Raw genomic sequence first — 27,997 nt, forward strand, 5'->3', positions numbered from 1 at the left:
GCTTGATAAGTTTATGGAGGGGATGGTATGATGGGATAGCCTAATTTTGGCAATTAATTGATCTTTGACTATTAGCAGGTAAATATGCCCAATGGTCTGTGATGGTATGTTAGATGGGGTGGGATCTGAGTTACTACAGAGAATTCTTTCCTGGGTGCTGGCTGGTGAGTCTTGCTCACATGCTCAGGGTTTAACTGATCGCCATATTTGGGGTCGGGAAGGAATTTTCCTCCAGGGCAGATTGGCAGAGGCCCTGAAGGTTTTTCGCCTTCCTCTGCAGCGTGGGGCACGGGTCACTTGCTGGAGAATTCTCTGCACCTTGAGGTCTTTAAACCACAATTTGAGGACTTCAGTAACTCAGGCATAGGTTAGAGATTTGTTACAGGAATGGGTGGGTGAGATTCTGTGGCCTGCGTTGTGCAGGAGGTCAGACTAGATGATCATAATGGTCCCTTCTGACCTTAAAGTTTATGAGTCTATGAGTAAACAAAACCTACCAACTAATCAAGCTGTTTCTCCTACTTGGCTGGGAAAGAAGTAGGAGGGGAAGAGAAACTATTATTTTCTATTTTTGAATACTTATGAGATGTTGATATACTCCACTGATGAAGGGTTATATGAGATACTAAAGATACCTCAACAAATGGTGTTGAATTTTGAGAAACTTAACGTATGGTCTGCTAGTATGTGATGTGGTTTAGGAATATATTTTTCTTTCATTCCATTTAAAATCCATCCTTAACTGTCAAGATAATGTAGACTATTTTATTTTAAGACTGCTTAGCTTCTTTTGTTGGTTGCTTTATTTAACTTGATATTAACAGTCTTCACTATAAATCTAAAGTTTATTTTAATCCCTGAACATTGCTTAACACTTTCTAGCTGCCCCATTACTTTTGTAATGCAACATCGCTGCATAATTGTGATACTGATGCATAAGTGTATATTTTTTTTGTTTTACTAAGGATTATGCTTCAGTGGCTTTATTACTTTTAATCTATTCTATCTAATATTTTGGCAATATTAATCATTTGTTAAGCACAAAACCCTTTTTGCCATACTTAGAAATTCACCTAAAATCTTTCATTTTCTTTTCAGGAGTGTGCATTGCTTGGAAGGATTAAAGGAGAAAAAATGTTTTCCTTGAAGGATGCTGTGATGGGTGCCTCCACTTTCTTTGCTTCAGCTCTGCCACACGATGTCTGTGGAAGCAATGGTCTTCCTCTGACACCAAACTCCATTAAAATTTTGGGCCGTTTTCAAATCCTTAAGACAATCACCCATCCCAGACTTTGTCAGTATGTGGACATTTCTAGAGGAAAGCATGGTAAGTGTTTTCTTTCCTAGGGAAATTGCATTTTTATGCAAGAAAGTATTTTACAGTAATGATTTTGTTGATGCGTGAAGGTAGCTGTCCCAGTAAAATTTTTCCTTTGTTGCTTACATAGAGAAATTGTGCGAGTTTTGTTTTCAAGACAGCAGTGTGCCTCTACCTGGACTGACTCTGTAGCAGTCTTATTGCTCTGTCATTACACATAACAAAAGCAGATGTAAGAGAGATAAGGTGGGTGAGGTAATATCTTTCATTGGACCAGCGTCTGTTGGTGAAAGAGACAAGTGTCACTCTTAGTACCTTTCCCAGACCTGAAGAAGAGCTCTGTGTATCTCGAAAGATTCTCTTTCACCAACAAACATTGGTCCAGTAAAAAGATATTATCTCACTCACCTTATCTCTTTACTGTAGCCATGTCAGTCCCAGAATATTAATGCTTCATAAAAGCAGATGTAGGTGGTTTGGTTGAAGGTCTCTGTAATCCAGTTATCTGCATAACATGGGGTGATAACTTTTAGGTATTTCCTTTTTTCCCCCAGCAAGTTCTCATCTCTCTTTTCTTTCCCTGTCTCTCTCCCCCCCCCCCATCAAAAAATTTTTTTTCATTGAAATCTGCAGATTTTTCCATTCACTTGCCTTGTGGGTTTCTGAAATTCATCAATTTGTCTCAATTTTTTCACATTTTAATTTCTTTAGCCTTTCTTTTAACCTTTAACCTTTGAAAGAAATATGTTCTACAGAAGGAGATCCCAGCAATTCCCTCCCAATCTTCTATTATGTCTTGAATCTTAAAAAGGAGTGTGAATTTTGTAAGGTAAATTGGCTTTAAAGTAGAAACTAGGACTGTCAAGAGATTAAAAAAATTAATAGTGATTAATCGCGCTGTTAAAAATAGAGTACCATTTAAATATTTTTGACTTTTTTCTACATTTTCAAATATATTGATTTCAGTTACAACAGAGAACACAGTGTACAGTGCTCACATTATATTTATTTCTAATTAAAAATATTTGCACTGTAAAAAACAAAATAAATAGTATTTTCAGTTCACCTAATACAAGTACTGTAGTGCAATTTCTTTATCATGGAAGTTGAACTTACAAATGTAGAATTATGTACGAAAAAATAACTGCACTCAAAAACAAAACAATGTAAAACTTTAGAGCCTACACGTCCACTCAGTCCTATTTCTTGTTCAGCCAATCGCACAGACAAACAAGTTTGGTTACAATTTATAAGAGATAATGCTGCCTGCTTCTTGTTTACAGTGTCACCTGAAAGTGAGAACAGGTGTTCGCATGGCACTATTGTAGCCAGTGTCGCAAGATATTTATATGCCACCTGCATTAAAGATTCATATGTCCCTTCATGCTTCAACCACCATTCCAGAGGATATGCGTCCATGCTGATGACTGGTTCTGTTTGATAATGAGCCTAAGCAGAGCGGACCAACGCATGTTCACTTTCATCATCTGAGTCAAATGCCACCAGCAGAAGGTTGATTTTCTTTTTTGGTGGTTCCGCATCTAAGTGTTGCTCTTTTAAAACTTCCAAAAGCATACACCTCGTCCTTCTCAGATTTTGGATGGCACTTCAGATTCTTAAACCTTGGGTCGAATGCTGTAGCTATTTTTAGAAATTTCACATTGGTACCATCTTTGCGTTTTATCAAATCTGCTGTGAAAGTTTTCTTAAAAAGAACATGTGCTGGGTCATCATCCAAGACTGCTATAATATGAAATATATGGCAGAATGCGGGTAAAACAGAACAGGAGACATACAATTCTCCCCCATGGAGTTCAGTCACAAATTTAATTAACACATTGTTTTTTTTAATGAGCATCATCAGCATGGAAGCATGTCCTCTGCAATGGTGGCTGAAGCATGAAGGGGCATAGAAATGTTTAGCGTGTCTGGCACGTAAATACCTTGCGACACCGGCTACAAAAGTGCCACACAAACGCCTGTTCTCACTTTCAGGTGACATTGTAAATAAGAAGCAGGCAGCCTTATCTCCTGTAAATGTAAACAAACTTGTTTGTCTTAGCAATGGCCTGAACAAGGAGTAGGACTGTGTGGACTTGTAGGCTCCAAAGTTTTACATTGTTTTGTTGAGTGAAGTTATGTAATAAAAAAAAAAAATTCTACACTTGTAAGTTGCACTTTCACCATAAAGAGATTGTACTACAGTACTTGTATGAGGTGTATTGAAAAATACTATTTATTTTGACATTTTTACAGTGCCAATATTTATAATAAAAAATAACAATATAAAGTGAGCAGTGTCTACTTTGTATACTGTGTTGTAATTGAAATAAATATATTTGAAAATGTAGAACAACATCCCAAACTATTTAAATAAATGGTATTCTATTATTGTTTAACAGTGTGATTAATCGTGTGATTAATTTTTTTAATCGTTTGACAGCCCTTTTAAAAACTATTAACTATCAAGGCAGAAACAATGGATGTATTATGCTTGTGCTATCAGTGATAACTCTATTATAACTATTTAAGGTAATACTTCCAAATAAACTAACACTTTTCTACTAAAATATGGCAACTAGGGAGACACTAATTTTTATATAATATGCCTGGCAGGGGCAGAGCATTCCTCTCGTTAAAAATAGCAAGATCAACGTTCGGTGAATTTTGATATGTTCTTGGAAAGTATTTTTGTTTTTGAAAGTGTGTTTCATATTACAGAAAGCTATCAGAAAAGTATGTTGTAGTGAAAATTAAACATGGAGGCCTCTCTAATACAGGTAGTCTTCACTATTCACAAAAATGTTTCTTTAGTAACAATTGAAAAGGTGACGGTTTCTTGGTGTTTTGAATTTATCTGGTTTCAGAGTAGCAGTCGTGTTAGACTGTATCTGCAAAAAGAACAGAAGTACTTGTGGCACCTTAGAGACTAACAAATTTATTTGAGCATAAGCTTTCGTGGGCTACAGCCCACTTCATCAGATGCATAGAATAGAACTTATAGTAAAAAGATATATAAACATACAGAGAACATGAAAAGGTGGAAGTTGCCATACCAACTCTAAGAGGCTAATTAATTAAGATGAGCTATTATCAGCAGGAGAAAAAAAACTTTTGTAGTGATAATCAAGATGGCCCATTTCAGACAGTTGACAAAAAGGTGTGAGGATACTTAACATGGGGAAATAGATTCAATTTGTGTAATGACCCAGCCACTCCCAGTCTCTATTCAAGCCCAAATTGAATGGTATCAAATTAATACCAAATTAATGGTATCACCCACAACTATTTCACATTTGGGGACAACATATACCTTCAAGTCAGCGGCACTGCTATGGGTACCCCGATGGCCCCACAGTATGCCAACATTTTTATGGCTGACTTAGAACAATGCTTCCATAGCTCTCGTCCCCTAACGCCCCTACTCTACCTGCGCTACATTGATGACATCTTCATCATCTGGACCCATGGAAAAGAAACCCTTGAGGAATTCCACCATGATTTCAACAATTTCCATCCCACCGTCAACCTCAGCCTAGACCAATCCACACAAGCAGTCCATTTCCTGGACACTACTGTGCTAAACGATGGTCACATAAACATCACCCTATACCGGAAACCTACTGACCGCTATACTTACCTACATGCCTCCAGCTTCCATCCAGGACACACCACATGATCCATTGTCTACAGCCAAGCTCTAAGATACAACCGCATTTTCTCCAATCCCTCAGACAGAGACAAACACCTACAAGATCTCTATCAAGCATTCTTAAAACTTCAGTATCCACCTGGGGAAGTGAAGAAACAGATTGACAGAGCCAGAAGAGTACCCAGAAGTCACCTAGTACAGTACAGGCCCAACAAAGAAAATAACAGAACGCCACTAGCCGTCACCTTCAGCCCCCAACTAAAACCTCTCCAGCATGTCATCAGAGATCTACAGCCTATCCTGAAAGATTATCCCTCACTCTCACAGAACTTGGGAGACAGACCAGTCCTCGCTTACAGACAGCCCCCCAACCTGACACACATACATTTTGAAGGATGTATAATGCGGCTATATTCAGTGTATGTCAAGATATTTACAGTTCTCTACAATAAGTAGGCATTCTCTTTGTCACTAGCTGATGAAATGTTGAGATAATGCTGTGTGTCCAGATTCTAAAATTGCTATTGGTATATTCTTTTAATCAGAGAGGCTGGTGGTGACTGCTGAACACTGTGAAAAGAGTCTGGAAGATTTGCTGCGAGAGAGGAAACCTGTGAGGTACAGTATCAGGGAAAACATAGGAAGAGAACACACTAACCAAAAGCTTTAGATACCTTATCATTTAAAGCGCAGACACAAATTTTCTTTAACAAAACAAACAAACAAACTACTTTTATGGATCCATATGAATTTAATACTTATATTGGCTAATATTTAACCCTTAAAGCACTGTCTTCCAGACTGCCAGACTTAACACTTGCTTAGGAGGCTTTGTGTATATTTCTTCAGACTCTAAAAGGTGAAGAATTTTAAAGAGAAATGTTTAAAATTAAGAAATACTTTTCTGCACACTAAACCTTTTATTTTACGTTTTTATTTTAATAAGTGCTCTATTTTGGAATAGAGTAAAAGTTAAGAGAAGGGATTAGCATTTACATAAAAATCAAAATGTAAAAACAGTGTTTACAAAGATTTGGCAGTTGAGGTTCACAGTTCTGACACAAATGCAAAAATTTTCACAATACATTTCTACACAAGTAATACAAATGTAGGTGTATGCAAAAACTCACACAACACAGTTCTAATGTGAAGTTCTCCATCAAGTTTGGTCCTTACAGATACTACAGTAATGCATTCCATGGTCACTACTGTGACTCTTATTGCAACTTTAAAGTTGTAATTACTGTAAGGAAAGAAATATTATCGTTAGTGGTTTCAGAAGGGCATATTTTAGGTAAGGAACTATCTTATGACTTAGCACATAAATCTGTCTTTATCTGTATATGTAGAAGGTTTATACACAACACGAAGAAGACCATGTTAGTAGCTCCCTAACAATTTCCTCTCTGTTTGTTATGTGAGTTAAGTAGTTTCTGTGGGCACTGTGTCCATATTATATTTCCATAATAATTCATTGTTAACACTAAGGTTGCACAGTTAACCGTGCTGCTCTGTATCTGTGACAGTAAAGAATGAACATGCCATCCTAACTTTTCCCTTTGTGCATACCAATAAGTATTACAATACAGTATTTACATATTAAATACTAATTCTCAACTATTCTAGAGTTTTTGGTACTCTGTAAGGTAACATAACATGATATCTAAAGATAACACAATATCTGAAGACTGCATTTTAAGGAGCAAAGTTAAAGGTTGAATGCAGAACCTTAACTTTCATGCTTTCATACCTGTATATATGCTGTGTATTCATATGGGGCCTGATCCAATGCCCATCAAAGTCAATAGGAAACTTTCCATTAACTTTGGTGGGCTTTGGATCAGTCCCTTTCATACTCCTATGAAGCTTTAGAAATAATTAAAGCAGGAGAACCCCCCCCTCTTACCTTGCTCTACTATACTGCTTTCTCATGGTCCTCCCAAAAATGTATGTTTTAGTGTGGGATGTGAGGGAGCACAGACTGACTACTACCTCTTGGCTAGTTTTGAGAAAAGTCCACTTAAAATAAAATAGCTATTTGTTTTGGATTAAATAATAAAAAGATGCCTGTACAAAGGCGTAGGTGCCCTGGCAGTTAATTTTACAATAACCCCAGCAACAATAAAACAGTTGTTCAAACAACCCTCTCCCAGCCCTCAAAAAAAAAAAAAAAAACCTGCTTTCCCTCCTTTTAGGGAAATAGCCTCAATCTTCTCTAAAAGTCTTCTTAATTAAATAATATCTTTTGCAGTAGTGGCTCCTGGCTCATTTGCTTGTGCAATGCATTTCTCAAGCCCCCTGACTACTGTTCATTTTTATAGCACTTGAAGATGTCTTAGGGAATTTCAAAAATGATGTACTAACTTTGTTCAGTTGTTATGGTTCGTCTTCACAACAAGCAAAGTTATTCATCCTCGGTAATGACTAACTGCATTAGTATTCAGAATTTCTGCCATTTTTGCTGTGGCTCTGTCCCGAAAGTGGGAGAAGTTTGTGTGGTGATTTTGTTTTTTGGTTTTTTGTTTTTTGTTTTTTTTGAGTGGGGAGGAAATATGATGTTGGGGTTTGGATTTTTTTCCATTTAACACAAAAATTCTGAAAATCTTCTACTGAGACATTAAAATAAATCTGAGTTTAGGTATTGAAACTTATTTCCAAACAGGAATTTTTAAAGAAATAATGAGCATATGAAATGGAAAGTAATTCCTGTATCCTCAGTATAGTAGGTGCTACTGCTGCAGTTGATAGCATATGTAATAGAAGCTAAAAGATAAGTTATACTTCTCTTCAAGCAATGTTTCCAGGGAGACTAAGACAAATATTTCCCCTTTACTTGTCTTTTGTGAGACCCATCAATAGCCAGAAATAATTTGGACAGGAGCAATTCCCAGTTATTTGATCTGTCTGTCTGTTAGCTTTGTAGAGACCTGTTTGGCTTTTTCCACGTATTCTGATTGAATTAGTCTATGATAGCAGAGCAGGTTTAATACCCAGAGCTGATGTGTATGCTATTGTAACTAATTTAATAAACTGTTTATGGAATGGAGAAGCTGCTCTTACGGTTTCTAGATTAGTTTTTCCCACGCTTGCCAGAAACTAAGTCCTTTGCACCTGTACCACAAGTTGATGTAAAGTCAGCAGGATATCTTCTATTAGGTTAGTGTTGAAATTCAAGACGTACCATTGTGGACTGTCCAGCTTTCCATACATATTGCAAAACAACAGGCTGTCCAGCTGTCTGGTAGTTATTTGCAGTTAATTATCTAAAGTCATGCATCACTTATGGCACACACTACTTACAGTCTGTTTTACGTTTTTTTCTTTTAAAAGTGAACAAGAGCATCCTTCATGTTTAAAGTTAACTATCCTCAAAGTTTGACCAGGACCTCTTACCTATGGGTGGGTTCATCAGAATTAACAGTTTTTTGGACTCCTGGCCTCTGCTCTGCTGTGGGATAAGCATAATGTGGTAACTACCTGTACTGGGAAATGGGAGTATGGAGCCACCGCTGCTGGCCCTGGGGCTGGCCACACTGCTGGACTCATTCAGTTGTCTCCATTTCACACAGAAAAAGTTATTTCCAGAACCTGGAGGATTAGAAATTTAATTCCCATTTTAAATGAGAGTTTAAATGATGCAGGGCTGCCTGCAAAGTGCTGATACTTACCACCACTGCATAATGGCTCAGGCCAGACTCCCTCAGGAGATAAAGACAAAACTATCCCTTCCATGCTCGCTATTTCCTGGGAGACAAATTAAAACCATCTCAGTGATGTTAGTCATGGGGAACAGTGCAGGCAGTGCTAGGAATCGATGCGTTCACAAAATAACAATATTAAATTGCATTTATGACAATATTTCCGTAGAATGTGGGCAGCATGGCTACACAGGCCCTTGAGGCACTAGAAAAAGCCAGTCAAATGTTTGCGCGTGTGTGTGTGCGCGCACACACACACACGTTAGGTTCCAGATTCCTCCTAATGAAACAGAGCCAGACTTCTGAGAACTTCCTTCCTACCACATATGGGCAAATGCCTCACATCTTGCGACTTTCAGAATCCCCTTAGCAGAAGAGGAGAATAAATGAATAACTTCCAACAGTGGATCGAGGTGTGAGTGGGGTTAGGAGATGAATCCTGTGCAAGTGGTCAAGAGTCCTCATGGCTAACCAGTGATGGATTCTCCACCACTGACACTTTTTAAATCAAAATTGGATGTTTATCTAAAAGACATGCTCTAGGAATTATTTTGGGGAAGTTCTATGGTCTGTGTTATACAAGAAGTCAGACTGGGTGATCACAATGGTCCCTTTTGGCCTTGGAATCTAGGAATAAACTGATCTCCAAATTTGTGGATGGGAAAGCGTTTCCCTGGGGCACATTGGCAGGAACGTGGCAATATTGTCACCTTTTGAAGCACAGAGTTGGGATTGCATGTTAGGCTCCCATGCTTTTATCCTATAGCACTGCAGAACACTGTCTGGCTTTGTTCCATCCTGTCTGTCTTTTCTATATTCTCTGCTTTGTCATATGTCTCGGGAGCCTGCTGTATTTTAAATACCAAAACAGTTGTTCATCTCTAGAAAACAACAATATTAGTTCAACAGTATTGTTAACTGCTGAGTCATGAACTAGCCTATTCCAGACTGTTGATTAGCCTTTACCTGGTGTTGGGGAAGGTTGGCCTCCATAGCAATGACTGGAACCCTAGAGATGGGAGTTCAGTTCCTGGCTCAGCCACAGACGCAGTGTGTGCTTAGATCAGTCACTTTCTCTTTCTGGCCTCAGTTCCCCATCTGTAAAATGGGGATGATAATCCTTTTTTCCATTCTTTGTCTTTTCTGTTTGAGTCTGTTCTGCAGCATGGGTTGTCTTTTACTATGTGGGTATACGATGGGGCTTCCAGGGATTGTTGTAACATAAATAACAATACGAAAGCTTGATAGAACTTTCATTTATAGTTGGAGCTACAAATGAGTATCCTAACTAGTATGAGTGTCCTAACTTCTGTTTAGCTCAGACACTCAGGTTACCTTTCCTAGACCTGAAGAAGAGCTTTGTGAAGCTCAAGCTTGCCCCTTCCACCTACAGTAGTTGGTCCAATAAAAGATATTACCTCATCCATCTTGCCTCTCTTCTAAACATCTGTAAAATGGGTTATTAGTCCAACTCATGCTCTCTCTCAAAATCTAATTAAAATAACCCTTATTTGTGTGGTAATAGTCCAGGTCCCTCCACTCTGAGGAGAGGAGGTGAAAAACTGAAAGATCATGCTGCATGGTGGGAGTAGAGACGGGAGAGAGTGCCACCTTCACACATTTGGGAACTCTTAGAATTCCCCTGCCGCTGTTTTGGAGTGGCCAGGCTTTGTGGAATTTTTGGGGTGGAGCCAGGTGCAGGAAGGTTTGGAGTTAGACCATTTACTCTCTTCAGTATTCTCCCTTGTTTACCATGGAAATATTCATATGGATAGTTCACCTGGAATTAATGCTGTTTGAAGCAGCATTAATTCCTGTGAGTTCTCTTCCTGGCTGCTGTGATGAAGTCACATGGGATTCTGGTAACAGCAGCACAGCTCCATTTGAAACTGTAGTGCCTTAGGGAAGGTAAGCAATAGCAATGGTGCTAGTAACAGGCATTGATCTGGGAGTCTCTGATGACTTTCTTATCCTGGAGCATTTGGGCAGCCATGTCCCCTTTTTATGCCACACCAATTCTGTCCTCTTGAGAGGACATGTACAAGTAGATTATTCTATGTAACCCATTCAGTTTCTAGTGACAGTGTCCATGGGAAGGCATGATCTAGATAATAGTTTCTTGTTCACCTAATCATAGTAACTTGCAGTGTAGTTTTCCTCACTGTAGCTTTAATTTTCTTAACAGTTCCCTCAGCCTCTCCTCATAAGTCATATGCTCCAGCCCCCTAATCATTTTTGTTGCCTTCCGCTGGACTCTTTCCAATTTTTCCACATCCTTCTTGCAGCGTGGGGCCTAAACTGGACACAGTACTCCAGATGAGGCCTCACCAATGCCGAATAGAGGGGAATGATCACGTCCCTTGATATGCTGGCAATGCTCCTACTTATACAGCCCAAAATGCCATTAGCCTTCTTGGCAACAAGGGCACACTGTTGACTCGTATCCAGCTTCTCATCCACTGTAACCCCTAGGTCCTTTTCTGCAGAACTGCTGCCTAGCCACTCGGTCCCTAGTCTGTAGTAGTGCATGGGATTCTTCCATCCTAAGTGCAGAGATTAGGCCCCGAAATCTTGGCCCTAAGCGTCTAGTGAATTGCCTGTAACAATGCCTGTGTATGAAAGGGTTCTTGTGAATATGCTTCTCAGATATCTTCAAAATGATCTAAATGAAATACCTGAAAAATCTGAAGGGGGAATGATAAAATTCCAAAGTCCATCAAGTTCCGTAAGGTCCGTTCTCACTATTGTTTAAAGCTTTATTAGGTTTGTAAAGTTACTGTCTGCTTCCACCACTTCGATACCCAGAGATGACAAGTTAAGATATTAAAAGATGGGGAATTTAAAAAAAAAAAAAATTGAGCTATTTTAGAACTATTTCTTTGGGATCATTTTTCCAGACAATATTAAAGAAACTTTAAGCAACACTTCATTGCTGTTATAATATGAGTTGTGTATTTTTCCTTGCGTGTCATGCTTGAAGTGGTTTTATTTTTCATTCTTTGATGAAGTTGATCTGCACTTGTATTCTTAATAATAAAAATGCCAACAAATGTAGCATTCAGACATTTAGCAGACTTCTGGCACCTCCTATAGTATTTTTGGATTGCTCTTAAATTTGTGACTAGGGCGGTCTACGCATATTTCTTTCTTTAATACAAAATAGTTTTCATATGTTTTGAAAGTTATGGTTTAGAAAAACTACCAGCGAACCATCAGAGATACAGAGGTATAGTATGTTGTACATGGACTCTTTGATAGGAAGCAGGCTATGTCTGCAGCTGCTCACTAGCTTGGTGGAAAATATGATCTGAGTGTCTCGGATGAGTAAGTTTTATTTGCCTTTATGAAACTATTGTCTACTCACTCGATTAGATTTCTTCATTCTATTCTGAAAAGAATGCAGTTCTTGGAGTGAAATTATAGTATGAAAGGTACTGTAGCGAAAAAAAACTTTCATATAGCTATGGATTTAAAAAAACCTAGACTTACAGATGGGTGCAAGTCTTCTAAAGCCTGAAACTTTCCTGTGGTTTGAGTTCAAAAGCTGCACATGACCAGGACATCAAGGGGTGCATCTACTCTGCTTTGAATCAAGACAGTGGGCTCAAACTTTCCATGAGAAACCCATGTGCTATAATGAAGGTATACTGAACAAGGGTAGATGATGAAGTAGTAAAATGCACTAGCATTAATAGACAATCTTTTAAAAAGTAGTTTCTCTCTTGCCATGTATAAGATACTATACTTTGGGGGCATTTACTAGCTTCCGAGTTTTCCTTTTAATTCTCTGCCAGAGGTTTATTTCCAAAACAAAATGTATTTTAGTGAAAACATAATGTAAGAATAACATTAGTCAAGATTGTTTATTCATTATCTAAAGCTAATTTTCTTAATATACAAATCAAATACTTTTGTAAATAAAGAAATTGGAGTTGGAGCTAGATTGTAAAATATAATCAACTGTAGCATTCCTTCTATACAATAGATATATTTTGCATTTGTTCTTTTATGTGAACAGTTACGAATGTTCAGGATGTTAAACAACGACAACAAAAAATAGCTAATGTGAGGTATTGAATACGTGAGGTATTGAATACATGCCCAGTCCTGTCTCATTGAAGTCAATGATGTTTTACCATTTTCTACAATGGGTGCAGTAACAAGCTGTGAGTATGTGTGCGCGCATATACAATTTACTATATGCCATGTAAGTTACACTTTTCTTACATTCTAAACATGTCCTATGTGTGAACTATAGGGTTTCTCTACACAGACTTATATTCAGGGTATAGTTTTTCTTTCCTCACATGATAGAGGAACTAATACAAATATACTGTTTTTCTTCCACCAGGACATACTACAGTTGTATTTTTGACTTTAAAAAAAGGTCATGGTATGTCTATCATATCTCTCTAATGTAAAATAATAGTAGGCATGGGTAGCGCACATTGCTGAATTCCTGCTTTCATTCTATTTTACCCTGTCCCCGTTACAGCTCCTCATAACTTTTTCTAACAAATTCCTTTTGTGCTGAAACTGTCGATGCCCAATTTTTGGGGAAGAAAAGTTGGTCCAAATCAGTGGGACAATTTTTCATTCATTCAAATGGTGGAGGAAGGAAAATATACTTTACGCTCCAGTGAGAAATTTTGAGCGGACAGAGTTTTAAACCAAACCTTCTCCAAAAATCCTAGCAGAGCAGCGCAGCGCCATCCTCCTAAGGGTAGGTATCTTGGTCCTGTTGACACATTTCTGCCACAGACTTTTTGTAAGGGTTACATAGAATCCCATTTAGTATAAGTGCGCATGTTATCCCCAGCAAACCTCCAGACCGGACAAATAATCTACCAATGAACATCTGATTTGTGAGTGTTCAAATCTTACTGGTTTACATGAGCTACAGATGTCATAGAAAGCTGTTAGTGTTTTTCATCTTGATTCGTTGAGCTAATGGGTAATATAAATCTCGGATCTCAACTTGAGATCGCAAGAAGTGGTTAGTTTTCAATGCTTGTCATATTTTTTTCTGTATAGGTTATCTAGCGTGAGGAACTGACCAATCCATTAAACTTAACACATTGTGTATGTTTTACCTTTGTTTCTGTTTTCTTGAACAAGTGGCAAGTTGGTGACTAGTATTAACTTGCAAGCTATGGTATCTCCTGAGAAGTGAGATCACAAAACATTACACACACAAACACCATCAAATTTAGCATCACTCAGTAACTTAATGGACACACATTTTAAAATGTGTCCTCCGATAACTTGAAATTTAACTCTGCCACCACTCTTTTATTTGACTCATGAACCTGCTTTTGCTATTGCCTTGCTGTTTAAAATTAAATGTGAATAGGTGCACATACATTCCGTTCTCTCACCTCCCTCTAGAAGTGGCCCCAGGGTTTTGAGATTTTAAGTAAAGGGGGCAGTATATCAGTCACCTTCTGCCTCGTCTGTCTGTGCTTTCTGCAGTGTAGCCCCTCATATTGGGAACAGCCTCTCAATTAATGCATATCTAGTCTTCTCCCTCTAACCCCACCCAAAAAAAACCTTCTGAAAACCCATACCGGAGGGAACAGGAGCAGTATGATGGCCGCAGATTACACCTCTACCCAGATACAACCTCCTGTCCTCGGGAGCCGAAAAATCTTACCGCGTTATAGGTGAAACCGCGTTATATTGAACTTGCTTTGATCCGCCAGAGCGCGCAGCCCTGCCCCCCCGGAGCGCTGCTTTACCGTGTTATATCCAAATTCGTGTTCTATCGGGTTGCGTTATATCGGGGTAGAGGTGTACTACTTTTGGTCACTGAATTTGTACCCATCCATGACTTCTAATTGTAAATGCTTATAGGGAAGTCCTGAACCCATGTGAGTTTACATCAGCTCAGATCTTAAGTCTTCTGTGAATCTCAAAATAGGTCTGTCCCAGTTCTTCTGTAACACATTTTAATTCCCAAAAGTGTTTCTCATGGTATTCCTCCCAGTTCTTTACATATGTTTCTAAAATAGTATTCTGAATGGAGCACTGAACTGACAAATTAGGGATGAATTTATTTGGATATGTTAGCATACACATGAGCCTCTCTAATGGTTTCTTGATTTGTGATCTTTTCATTTGTACAATTGCCTCCGCTTTTCTTGGGTGCAGTCAAACTCCTTAGTCACTGTGTATCAGTTTGTATTTTTGGCAAAACACTGGGATCTATATCAATATGATGTATTCTTTAACACATCTCGTCTGTTAAACACCTTATTAAGTTCTTTAAGGATACCTTTCAAATCTGAATCAGTAGGTATGTTGTTATGCATCCATTTGATCACCTGCACTTGCAGTCTGTTCTTCAACCAAAGCACATGGGACTTCCTGTTCTCCTAGTTCAAACTGCTGAGTAGCATCTGTCATGCCTGCATGCCATTTCAAATGGGTTCAATTTTGAGCCTGCCAGGTGCATCAAGCTTAGCTTTTAATCTTAATGTTGGGTGGTCAGTGACATTAAAAGAACATTAAGGTTATAAAGCCAAGTTCTCAAAAATTAGGAAATGACAGAGAATTAAGGTTGTGCATTTACCTTTTTTTATTTAAGGTTGTACTTGTCTTTTTTATTTTATTTGGTTTTAGCTGCCTTTATTAAAATAAAAATCATTCTCTTCTAACGCCTTTGGTCTACAGTGAGTCCACCAGGCCTGTTCTTTATGAACTGGCACTGCTTCACATAATCACAGAAACCAGAGATAGACAACATCTAGTTGATTTTTCCATCTCCCTGCTAATGCAGTATTGTTTTAACATATGATTGATAGCACTGAAAACAATATCTCCTATCAGTTTAACCCCAAAAAAGAACACTGCCGTAAATGCAATAAGACCATTTTATTTTTAAATTGGTGAAGATTTTTTTTTTAAGAAAATTTTAATTAGTGAGCTTTTTAGTGCTTAGGGACAAAAGGTGGAAATAAAGTAAGTGTGTGTGTGGTTCCTGTGCTGAAATTAGAGGGGGGAAGTTTTCAACACGATTAGAGTTAAACCAAGCTCCTTTCACATCACTCATAATTTCCTTTGTCATCTTCGCTCACTATCTATCAAAAAGACTTTTATTTTAAGCAAGGATAACTCACTCCTCTCTGTTCTCCTCTTCCTACTTGATCCTTCAGTTAGTTGATACTAAACTAGATTCCTAAATGTCATTAATATAAAAAAGTAATAAATGCAGGATTAGTATTTAACCACAGAATTGAACAAAAGAAATTGGACAGTGAAGGAAAAAGTTCTGTTCTTTTCTTTATCCTCCCACACTTTCTGGTGCATAGGGGTCCACCAGTTTCTGCTATTCCTGTCAGTCTTGTGCTCATCTGTTCAGGCTTCTGAGTGTTATGTTGAGGAATATGGCTTCTTTCTCTATTTTGTGTAATGTTTCTTTAGGTCACCCTCTTTTTCATCCTTCTGGGTTGTGTTCTTCTCATCAGGTGCTGTGAAAGCCATGTTGGTGGCATCCTTAAGTCATGCCCTAAATATGACCTCCATCCTCTTCTTACCATATTTGATACTTTAGATTGATTTGCTCTTCTTAGAAATTCTAACATTGCAAGAAACGCTTTGCAATCGACTCTGAAGATCTTCCAAAGGCATTTACATTAGAATGAGGGTCACCAAATGAAATTAATAGGCAACATGTTTAAAACAAACAAAAGGAAGTATTTCTTCACACAGTGCACAGTCAACCAGTGGCACTCTTTGCCGGAGGATATTGTGAAGGCCAAGACTATAACAGGGTTCAAAAAAGAACTAGATAAATTAATGGAGGAGAAGTTCATCAATGGCTATTAGCCAGGATGGGCAGGGATGGTGTCCCTAGTCTCTGTTTGCCAGAAGCTGGGAATGAGTGACAGGGAATGGATCATTTGATGATTACCTGTTCTATTTATTCGCTCTGGGGCACCTGGCATGGGCCACTGCTGGAAGACAGGATTCTGGGCTAGGTGGATCTTTGGTCTGGCGCAGTATGGCTGTTCTTAGGAGTTGATTTTATCAATTTCTGTTGTAGATTTCTGACTCTGCTTCATAAAGGAGGACGGATTTTTATGCCAGTGTTAAAAATTGTCTTTGTCAGTACCAGACTAGATTTATTTTTCTAAATCTTTTCAAGTTTATGAAAGTTATTTGCTGCTTTTGATATTTGTTGCTTGACTTCTAGCATGGATAACATCTAGCATGACATCATTGCATATTTCACTCCATAGATAGGCAAAAGGACTTTTTCTTCATTTATTCTAATGGTTCCTTTTGGGACAGTGATAGCCATATATTTTGTTTTTGCCTTGTTGATGAGTAAACCAACTTGTTTTGCTGGGTTTGCCAAAAGCTGTTTCTTTTCTTCCTTTAAGTGATGTATTGAACTAAGCAGGACAATGAGGTCATCCAATTGTGGGTTTTTTTTTTATTTGTCCATAAAATTCCTGTGTTTCCTACTGGAGTTATTTTCCTCATAATGTGGTCAATGACCAATGCAGACAACAGTAGAGACATACCCTTGCCTTACTCCAGCTGTCATTGCAAACCATTGGCCGAAGTGTTGTTGTCTACTACTGCACATTTGGCATTATCATGTAGATCAGGGGTCGGCAACGTTTGGCACGCGGCTCGCCAGGGTAAGCACCCTGGCGGGCCGGGCCAGTTGTATTTACCTGCTGACGCGGCAGGTTCGGCCGATCGCGGCCCCCACTGGCCGCAGTTCGCTGTCCCGGGCCAATGGGGGCGGCGGGAAGCGGCGCGGGCGAGCGATGTGCTGGCCGCGGCTTCCCGCCGCCCCCATTGGCCCGGGACGGCGAACCGCGGCCAGTGGGGGCCGCGATCGGCCGAACCTGCCGCGTCAGCAGGTAAATACAACTGGCCCGGCTCGCCAGGGTGCCAAACGTTGCCGACCCCTGATGTAGATCCTTGATTTTTTTCTAATTATGTTTGCTGGTATTCCATAATACGCCATAATTCTCCAAGGACTGTTGTGCATTTCTTACTTCACTACAAAATACTTTGAATAAAAGTAAAGTAAATACTGAAAACTGGTCAAATAAATTAGTTCTTAATAATTTATTCCAGGAGGGGCGAAAATAAGCATTTTCCTTGTGTGACAGCCCCATTAGTCTGTGCTGTGCCTTTATATTAATTTGTTCCCACACCTCTATATATTCTCCATTCTTTAAAGATACTGTTGGCATAATTTTCTCACTCTTTAGTCTTGTGGTGCCACTTAGAGTTGAGTGAAAGTTATGGGAGCTTCCAAGTTTGTTTTGCATTTTGTTGGTTTTCTTTTGTATGTTTATTTGTTGTGTGTTTTGGACCTTCTGAGGCACTTGTAGTTTTTCTTGTTTCCTTTGACATTAGTTCATTATCTATTGCTGTCATAATAAGAACTGTGTCTCTGTGGTTGTCTGATCTTATTTCTCACTTCTACGATGATATGGCTAGCCTGTGTTTGATTCTGGAGCAAGGAGTCAGTTTTGTTTCTCAGTGCAAAACAACCTGGTTCAAAGCTAAGGACGCTTCTTAGAGCTTTGCTCCTTTCTTGGAGGTGGAAGGGGGGAATGTTGTCTCTTGCTCAAGCTTTGATAGTTTTATTCTCTTTCACCATTTATTGAATTGGGGAGGAAACTTATCTTCTTTTAAGAAAAACAAAACAAAATCTCCAGATTTATGCTGAAAGTATTGTGAAAATCCTGTGGGAACTTCAAAGAAGCAAAATTACAAATAAGTAATTTTCCCTTTCCCGGTTCCCCAATATATAAAGTTTGGATATATGTATATAGAGTGGCCAAAACAATTTTAATGATCTTGAAATTCAGTTAAGTGCTTGAATGCTGAGCTAGTAACCCTAATTTTGTGTCTGAATGTAAATATTGGGTTCCTTATATTGAGGAATGAGTTAAGAACATTTTTCCTTCAACATAGTAAAGCGTGGCATATATTTGGTTGTTTGGAGAAAGTGAAAGATGAGGGGATGTATTGGATAGTGTAATGCTTAGTTAGTCTGTGAGTAATTTGGCTTCCAGGCATGATTTAACTTCATAAATGTGGATTATGATGAAAATATGAAGGGCATGCATGTCAATCTTTTTTTCTAGATGACTGAAATCCTATATAATGACTGTCTGCTAGTGGTAATTTTCGTAGTTTCCAAAAGAAACTATTCTGGCTTTAAAAAAAGGTAAGTAAAAAATCTACATCCTAGAGCTGTTTGCATAAGTACCTGATACAGTTGCAAATGATATGCTTTGATCTGTATCAGAGGGGTAGCCGTGTTAGTCTGGATCTGTAAAAAGCAACAAAGAGTCCTGTGGCACCTTATAAACTAACAGACGTATTGGAGCATAAGCTTTCGTGCATGCGTCTGACGAAGTGGGTATTTGATGCTTTGATCTGTGATCTTTGGAGATCTACAGGATTAACTTTTAATTCAAATGAGTGCTGTAGGCATGCTCTTTTTTGTATCAGGTGATGGGTATTTGATGCCTTTATATGGAAAATTTCCCTCAAATCCATGAGCAGACAACTCTATCATGGTCTTATAGTCTAAACTATATGCACTAATTCCCCCAAAGCCTCTCCCCTGCATCCCCTTTTTAACTTGGTCAAAAGATGCTAAACAATTAAAGTTAGCCCCAGCCATTCTCAACTATTTCATTAAAGGAGCTGTTCAAAAGCAGTCAAAAGCTGTTTTTATAATGGCAAAAAATGCACAGAGTTAGATTACCATTTTGTCCTTAAACTTAACTTGCTTTTATTTTATTGCTTCACTAGTAATACAATGTTAAGTGGTTTAAACAGATTTAGAATATAGTTGATATTCTCTAGTAGATTTATTTCATTTATAATGATTGATTTTGAAAAAAAAACTTCATACCTAGAAATGGTATATTTGGTAGTTTCTTTCAATAGGTTTATTTCTTCCTTAGGATGTTATTTCATTATTGCCACTTCCCTATTCAGGGTTGGCAGTTTTTATAGCCTTCCTCCAAAACTCATCACTGCACACCTGGCTTTCTCTCTAAGGTTCACTGATATTTGGCCTGTCTATCAAATATTTGGCCTCCCTGTCTTCTATCCATGATCATTGCAAGGGCCATCTTACCAATATAACCCTCAGGTCTCCACTGGACATGTCCATACCAACATAGCGTATCCTGCCTCAACGTGCCTTCAACTGGGGCAACCCGCATTAGGTCCCTCACAGCCTCATTTTTTTTTCCTAATTCAGTGTGTACAACCATTTGACCATCTCAACATCTTCATTTCTGTTGAAGAGAGCATATTGATTTCTTTTCTGGTGGCTGGCCAAATCTGTCTATACATTAGGATGGGTTGACTTACAGTTTTATACACTCTACTTTTTAACTTTATTAGCATCTTTTTGTCACAGAGAACTGGGGTCAGCTCCTGCCATTTGCACTAAGCAGCTTTGGTATAATGCCAGGCATCACTCATGAACACACCATTGATTGCAGCCATTGATCCTCGATATTTAAATTCTTTCACTCTTCTAGATCTGTAATATCCTTTTATGGTGATTTCTCTTCCCTCAGTTATCATAGCCTCAGTCTTACCAATGTTCGCTCTAAGTCCCACGGGTACAAAACTGTATTGCCACTGTTCAAAGCTGGTTTTTAGGGTCTCGCAGTCTTCTGCACATATCACTAAATCTTTTAATAGGCAGCAGGTTTAAAACAAACAAAAGGAAGTATTTTTTCACACAATGCACAGTCAACATGTGGAACTCCTTGCCAGAGGATGTTGTGAAGGCCAAGACTATAACAGGGTTCAAAAAAAGAACTAGATAAATTAATGAAGGATAGGTCCTTCAATGGCTATTAGCCAGGATGGGCAGGGATGGTGTCCCTAGCCTCTGTTTGCCAGAAGCTGGGAATGAGTGACAGGGAATGGATCACTTGATGATTACCTGTTCCGTTCATTCCCTCTGGGGCACCTGTCTTCTGACAGTGTCCAATGTCAGGACACTGGGCTAGATGGATCTTTTGGTCTGACCCAGTATGGCCATTCTTATGTTCTTAAAGCTGTGCTAATAAGGTATCAGTCTAAATATAAACTCTACAGAGATCAATGCCCTGTTAACAAAGCCATCAAATAAATTCTGTGCCCAGTAAATACAATATGGCATTAAATTCAAGTCTCATTGCCACAGATTGCAGAGTCCTACTGGAAGTCCTATATTCCTTTCCAAATGAAGCATATGAAACATGCTGCCAGAACTACAGTATTCAAAATTTTACTTCATTGTTGGTCACATACTATAAAGGATCTCACTATGGCCCCAATCCTGCCTTTAGAATTCCTTAGGAATAACTATATCCATCATTACATCTCTAAGACCTAGTTCCTTCTTGTTCATTCCTCACTTTAAGAAAAAAATAATATCCACATACCCTTTTTCTTTATACTTGCATTAAATTAAGCTTGAATGGTATAGTAGTTGTGAAGGCAGTAGGGATTTGAAAGAGAAATTATTGGAATAAGTTTAAACTCAAAATTATATTCAGCTATAAAATGTGTTACATTAAAACAAGACTTCCAGTGCATAACCCTGGCGGCCTTCTATGACAGCACTCTTTCATTTACTTATGGCTTTTCCTTTGATTAAGTAAATATAATCCTTCTGGCCTTGGTATAAAGAGAGAAGCTGTGCTAAATTAACCATGGCACAGTAAAACAGATTTGGTGATTTTTGTCTTGAAGAGGCTGCAGCAAAGGCTGCAACTGGTAACTGTATGCAATAATGTTTCTCCCCCTACCCCCTCTCTCAAGGAAAAAAAAAAGAGGTGGCTGTAGGGAGGCAAGAAAAATAGTGATGGAATTAATCAGCAATTTCCTGGCAGGAAATCTTTTTGAAAAGTAATAACTTTGGTTGGCTAATACACGTAATACTAAGGTTTGCTGTTTTAACAGTTTCACAGCTGAATAAGCATATGGCCTCCTCTAGGTAGCGTCTCAGTTCTAAAATGTAATATTTAAAACTTTTGAGTGGTTTTTGGGTGTTCATTCAGCTGAAGAGTAACCAAGGACAGATAGGGTTTTTTTTTTATCGTTATGGTTTCTGATAACTTTCCTTATTGCTTCACTGTGGCAAACCTGTCTTGATGCTGAGCAGTTATTACTATTCCTGTTTCTTGATGCAGACTTTAGCCAATATTTTATATCATCATTTGAGCTCAACCATTCATTTGAGGAGAGAGGGAAGGAAGCTGTACCACTTTTTTAACTTGTAACAAAAAATATTGTGATGGTTGTAGGTGACTGGATCATGTTTTATTGCCTTAATTGAGAAATAACATAATAAACCACTCTCGATGCTGACACGAAGTATTAGCCAAGCTTGTAGGTAGTGTAAATGTAAGGTATTTCTCCCAATTATAGTTCTCCTCATACCTGGAAGAATGTAGTCGTCTGTGATAATCCTATATGGATGTTTCACCTATTATACATTATATATCAGATTTACAATGTTGTAAGACTTGACATCCGATGTGTACTTAATACTCTTGAAGTTTCATCATCAGTGGTGAAATAGAAATAATAGACCAGAACCTCTTCTGTTACATGGGTGTGACTTTGGTTGATCTCAGTGAGATTTGCACCCATGTAACTAAGAGCAAGATTTTGGCCCAGAGGGAACTCCTCCTGGGACCTGGACTCTTCCTTCTCTTTCCCTACCCCTTTCTTAAATTCAGCGATCTTGACTTTTTTTCACTGCCTTCTCAAAATGAACTTAATATGCAGAGATGTGAGAGTACCAGCAAAAGTCATCCTCTTCCATATGTAACTTTGGGTCAATCAGAACAGCAGTGAAAATGTCCAAATGCTATGGGTACTTCAGAATCCTGGACCCTTTTATCAAACTGCATAGAAGTCACAAGGACACACTAATTCCAAAGCATGATCTCTGTTTTTGTACATATGCAAAATAGTGTCAAAAGAAGGTGAAGATTGCTATTTTTCATCTTTACTGTTATAATTGCCTTTGTCTCCTTGCCCCCAAACTTTACCGTTCAAACAGCCAAAAAAAACCCCAAAAACAAACAAACAAAAAACCCCGAATGTCTCAACATTTCATTTGTATCAGCTTAGTCTTTATCTCCTACATTGAGAGCTTTGGGGTTCATATGGGCCATGGGACTTATTTCTAACTTGACTCTCTTTTCTCAATGGTCCTAATATAATGATGCCATTCTTCTCTTGATGGTGAACTTTGTTCTCCTGGTAATGGGGGCATAGTGTGGTGGAGCTCTCCTCAGCAAAATGGGAATAGGCAGTTTTGCACATATTTGGGGCTGTGTATTCCGAATACAATACATCAAAGCTTCTTATAAACTTGTCATTCCACTTTGGTCTCTGCTGATCTTTTAATTGTTTGGGATTGTTTATTCTTTATGACCTCACTAATGGCTTGAGATGGAATTGCAGATACTTTGTGCACTCTGGAATGCCCAGTATTCCTTTAATTAATACTTTACTGTATAGTCTGCAGCATTGCCGACTCTTGCTACCTTATTGTGAGTCTCATGATATTTGGTGCTTTTGAAAAGCTTCTAGAGTTATTTGATCATGTGAGAATCTCTGCTTTTATTTTATTTTGTTAGTTTCTAGTCCTCTTGGTTGTGGAGAAAAGCTTGAAAATGTGAACCCTAAAAGCCTTGAAACCCAAAGGAGTTTGTTTTTCGCTTAACAACCATAAAATTTTTCATGATTTTGGGGGCCTGATTCATTATTTTTGAATACTTGTGATTATATGAATGTATTTTTTCACTCATAAGACTTATGCTATAAAATCAAAAGCCTTGTTTATTTTTCTAAGACCCCCAAATTAAATTAATTTAGGCTTAATCTGGGCCAGTTCTTCTTTTAAATGCTTAAATAGGATTTAGGTGTCTAATATTAGGCACTGAAGTTTGAAACTGTGGCAATAGCACGTTACTTTGATAATTGTACTTTTAAGAGCAGGGCTAATATTTATAAAATAACCGAAAATGATTATGACTTGTGACTTTCTCCCTGATGTCATTTGTCAATTTTGTCTTGCGCTGACTTTTTGAAAACTGATCTACAGTCAGAAAGCCTACTGGGATTTCTAGGTGCAGATTGGACTTAATTTTCAAATGTATATGTAATTTTAGCATTGAGGAAAAATGAGAGATTAATAGGTGCAGGCAAGCACTGTACAGGCTTCCCTCCTCACAGAACCTGAGGATTGTCCTTCAAAACCTCTGCTATCCCAGTACTAACCTCTCATAAGACTGCTAATTGTACCAAGTTGTGTGGTGGTTTTGTTTTGTGGGCAGATGCCCACTAGGGACTACAAGGGAGATCACAAGTCTTATTTTTACTTATGACCTCAGTTGGAATTCAAAATGCTGAGCTTTATAAGTAAATGGCTAGTGCATTACAGCACAGTGTGCCTCACAGCCTTCACGCTGGTGAATAGGTCTAGTTGTCAGGCCAGGACAGACTACAGATGAGACTCCTCAGAGTCTGGGAATCTGTGTGGCGTTTAATTTTTCCGATAAAGTTTTATTTTGAAACAAGAATATCCTTAACCACAGTCGCCCTGGTAAACTTATCCTGGCGATTGAAAGTATTAAGGAGAATTGCTGTGTTTGCTTGTGGGTTGTAATCAAATCATGATGGAGACCATGCCAACAACATTAACTCTAAAATGCGCAGACCTAGTAGATGTACTTATATTTTGATTTAGTTAAAGCCCACGATAAAATAACCTCTACAATGGGGTGAAACCCTGACCCTCTTTGATGTTAGTTCTGCTCTTCTGTCACTAGTTTGCCCTCTTTGGAGGGGCGGAGTGCAGGAGGATGTGAGAGGTCTGTATGGTTCTCGTTTCCGTTTATGAAATGGTGTCCATGTGAAGCGTGAGGTATGTTAATAATCCTACTTAAATTTAGCTTGTTATTGTATGTTCAGGTGTCATTACATGGCTTTTTAGTGAGAAATTTTATTTTGTTTTCTCCCTATTGTCACCTTCATGTCACATCCTGTCATATTAGTAAATTTTTTACCTAGGAATGCATAGACCAGCATCTGGTTTTAAGAGAGGTCTGTTTTTACCTATTTTTTCCATCTGGTGATCATTTTGGCCTGAAAGCTTGTCTGTTGCATCATATTTGTTGGTCCAATAAAAAGTATCTTATTATTTTACCTTGTACATCTGGGCTGACTCAGACTACGGTGTAGGCGAAGTGGTTTGTCCCTGGTCAGTCAGTGGCAGAGTCAGGATCAGAAACTGGGAACATGGATCACAGGTATTTTTGCTCTAAGCACTAAACCACATGGCTTTGCAGATGTCATTAGGATAATTCTTTATAAGGTGTATCTGTTGTTTTCCAAAGGACTTTATTCATTCACTTCCCCTTTTTATAGGATGAATGCTATAGACCTTAAAGAAACTCAAGGTGTTAAGCTTTAAAACTTCTGCTTTATAAGCAGTCAGGCCCATTAAATCATTCATAATGACAATGCACTGAAAAAGAAAAATAGCACATCTATTAAAACATCCTTAAGTACAGTACGCTATGTATTGGAAACAACTTTTCCTTTTTTAATGATACCTTTGTTCATTTTCCTCATGATTTACATTAGCACTGGAATAATACTGAAGGGTAGGTCTGCCTGCTGAATGCTTCACAGCCTGTGATGTGATTTCATATAGACACTTAAACATTGCCTTCAAAGTCATCCTTATGCTTTTGAAAAGTGTAATAAAACCCAGCAGTATTTTGAATCACAAGTGGTGTGAGCCAGATGAAGATGTGGTACACCAAATACCCTTACGCATAAGTTAGAGGCTTCCTGAGGAGTTTTATAATAAACTTAATAATTTTTGTATTCTATTCTGTCTGCTACATTCCCTTCCAGTTCATATAATTGATAGTATAAATGCTTTCCCAACTAAATTAGCTATGCTTACCATCACAATCTCAGTGCAACTTTTTTAATCAAATACATAATAAAGTGCTAAATAAAGGCATTCCCACCTGAATCAAACTCCTGTTGTTCTATGTAGAGTTTTTTGTAATTTATTTACCCAGGAAGACTCACGTCAGATGCACATCTGGTTTTCAACCAGGTCCTGCTTTTTATCCAATTTTCCAGCTGGGTTGATGAAGACATAAGGAGGTCAAATGACTTCCTCAAGGTCACATAGTGATTCAGCATCTCAGCTGGGATTAGAACCAGGCTGCTGTAACCATTGGACCACACAAACTATGTATTCTAAACTCCTCTACGGGGGGTGAACAAGTTAGTAGTCTATCTGCGTGGTATTCTGTAAGCTAACTGCAAACTTCCCTTCCTATTGCTTGTAGTTTTGCATGTGCTACAGTAATGTCACATTAAGGATTTATTCATATTACAACAGTCACAGCCTCGTCCAGTCCTGTTCTCGGAGAAGATTCAAGTCTGTTGTGATCAGATCCCATGTGCTGCTAAGCTCCTGGAATCTGGGTGTAGTTAATGTCACTGTTCCTGCTCCAGGTCACTCAGGCGCCCTCCCTAGGTGCAGACCCTGTGGAACCCTGCAATCCTGCCACCTAGACCCTGGAACCAGTGTCTCAATCCTCCCAACCCCCAGAGTTGCATAGGCAGGTTCCTTCTATGTTCCTTTTATGTTCCTTCCTTTTATGCCTGACTTAGAACAACACTTCCTCAGCTCTTGACCCCTAGTGCCCCTACTCTACTTGCGCTACATTGATGACATCTTCATCATCTGGACCCATGGGAAGGAGGCCCTTGAGGAATTCCACCAAGATTTCAACAATTTCTGCCTCACCATCAACCTCAGCCTGGACCAGTCCACACAAGAGATCCACTTCCTGGACACTACGGTGCAAATAAGCGATGGTCACACAAACACCACCCTATACCGGAAACCTACTGACCGCTATACTTACCTGTATGCCTCCAGCTTTCATCCAGACCACATCACACGATCCATTGTCTACAGCCAAGCCCTAAGGTACAACCACATTTGTCTCAGACAGAGACAAACACCTACAGGATCTCTATCAAGCATTCTTAAAACTTCAGTACCCACCTGCGGTGAAGAAACAGATTGACAGAGCTAGAAGGGTACCCAGAAGTCACCTAGTACAGGACAGGCCCAACAAAGAAAGTAACACAACGCCACTAGCCCTCTCCTACAGCCCTCAATGAAAACCTCTCCTGCGCATTATCAAAGATCTACAACCTGAAGGACGATCCCTCATTCTCACAGACCTTGGGAGACAGACTAGTCCTCGCTTACAGACAGTCCCCCAAACTGAAGCAAATACTCACCAGCAACTACACACCACACAACAGAAACACTAACCCAAGAACCAATCCCTGCAACAAACCACATTGCCAACTCTGTCCACATATCTATTCAAGGGATACCATCATAGGAGCTAAGCACATCAGCCACACCATCAGGGGCTCGTTCACCTGCACATCTACCAATGTGATATATGCCATCACATGCCAGCAATGCCCCTCTTCCATGTACATTGGCCAAACCGGACAGTCTCTACGCAAAAGAATAAATGGACACAAATCAGACATCAAGAATTGTAACATTCAAAAACCAGTAGGAGAGCACTTCAATCTCCCTGGACGCTCAGTAACAGATTTAAAAGTGGCAATTCTTCAACAAAAAATCTTCAAAAACAGACTCCAACGAGAAACTGCAGAATTGGAATTTAATTTGCAAATTTGACACCATCAAATTAGGCCTGAATAAAGACCTGGGAGTGGCTGGGTCACTGCAAAAAATAATTTCCCCTCTGTTGATATTCATCCCTTCTTGCCAACTTTTGGAAATGGGCCACATCCACCCTAATTGAATTGGCCTCATTAGCACTCACTCACTCACCCACTCGGTAAGGCAACTCCCATCTTTTCATGTGCTTTGTATTTATACCAGCCTACTGTATTTTCCACTCCGTGCATCTGATGAAGTGGGTTATAGCCCACGAAAGCTTATGCCCAAATAAATTTGTTAGTCTCTAAGGTGCTACAAGGACTCCTCATTGTTTTTGTGGATACAGACTAACACGGCTGCCCCTCTGAAACCTGTCCTCCTTCTGCGTCTCTTGTTTCAGGTGATGAAATGGTTTCCTTTGGCTTGGAGAAACACACCTTTAAAACCAATCTCTGTGTTCGTCAAGCAGAGAAAGCTGCAGCTCCCCCATCTATGTAAGTGGATCAGAGAGAGTTCCAGCTCCCTTCTCCCAAATGAGGTTTTGGTAAAGAGTCCATTCAAAGGAAAGGCCCAGC

The 27,997-nt window shown here is 38.9% G+C and overlaps 1 protein-coding gene across 1 annotated transcript in view; it reads left to right on the forward strand.

Annotated features, from left to right (window-relative positions):
- TBCK (TBC1 domain containing kinase) overlaps positions 1–27,997 on the forward strand; it is a 188,490-nt gene that overhangs the window by 10,670 nt on the left and 149,823 nt on the right. The window contains exons 2-3 of the mRNA XM_065404906.1: positions 1,099–1,327; positions 5,516–5,588. Of these exons, the coding sequence (XP_065260978.1) occupies positions 1,135–1,327; positions 5,516–5,588 (266 nt within the window). The 5' untranslated portion in view covers positions 1,099–1,134. The remainder of the gene's footprint in view (positions 1–1,098; positions 1,328–5,515; positions 5,589–27,997) is intronic.

The sequence above is a fragment of the Emys orbicularis genome, chromosome 5, assembly GCF_028017835.1.
Source record: "Emys orbicularis isolate rEmyOrb1 chromosome 5, rEmyOrb1.hap1, whole genome shotgun sequence".
In the NCBI taxonomy this organism is placed as follows: Eukaryota; Metazoa; Chordata; order Testudines; family Emydidae; genus Emys; species Emys orbicularis.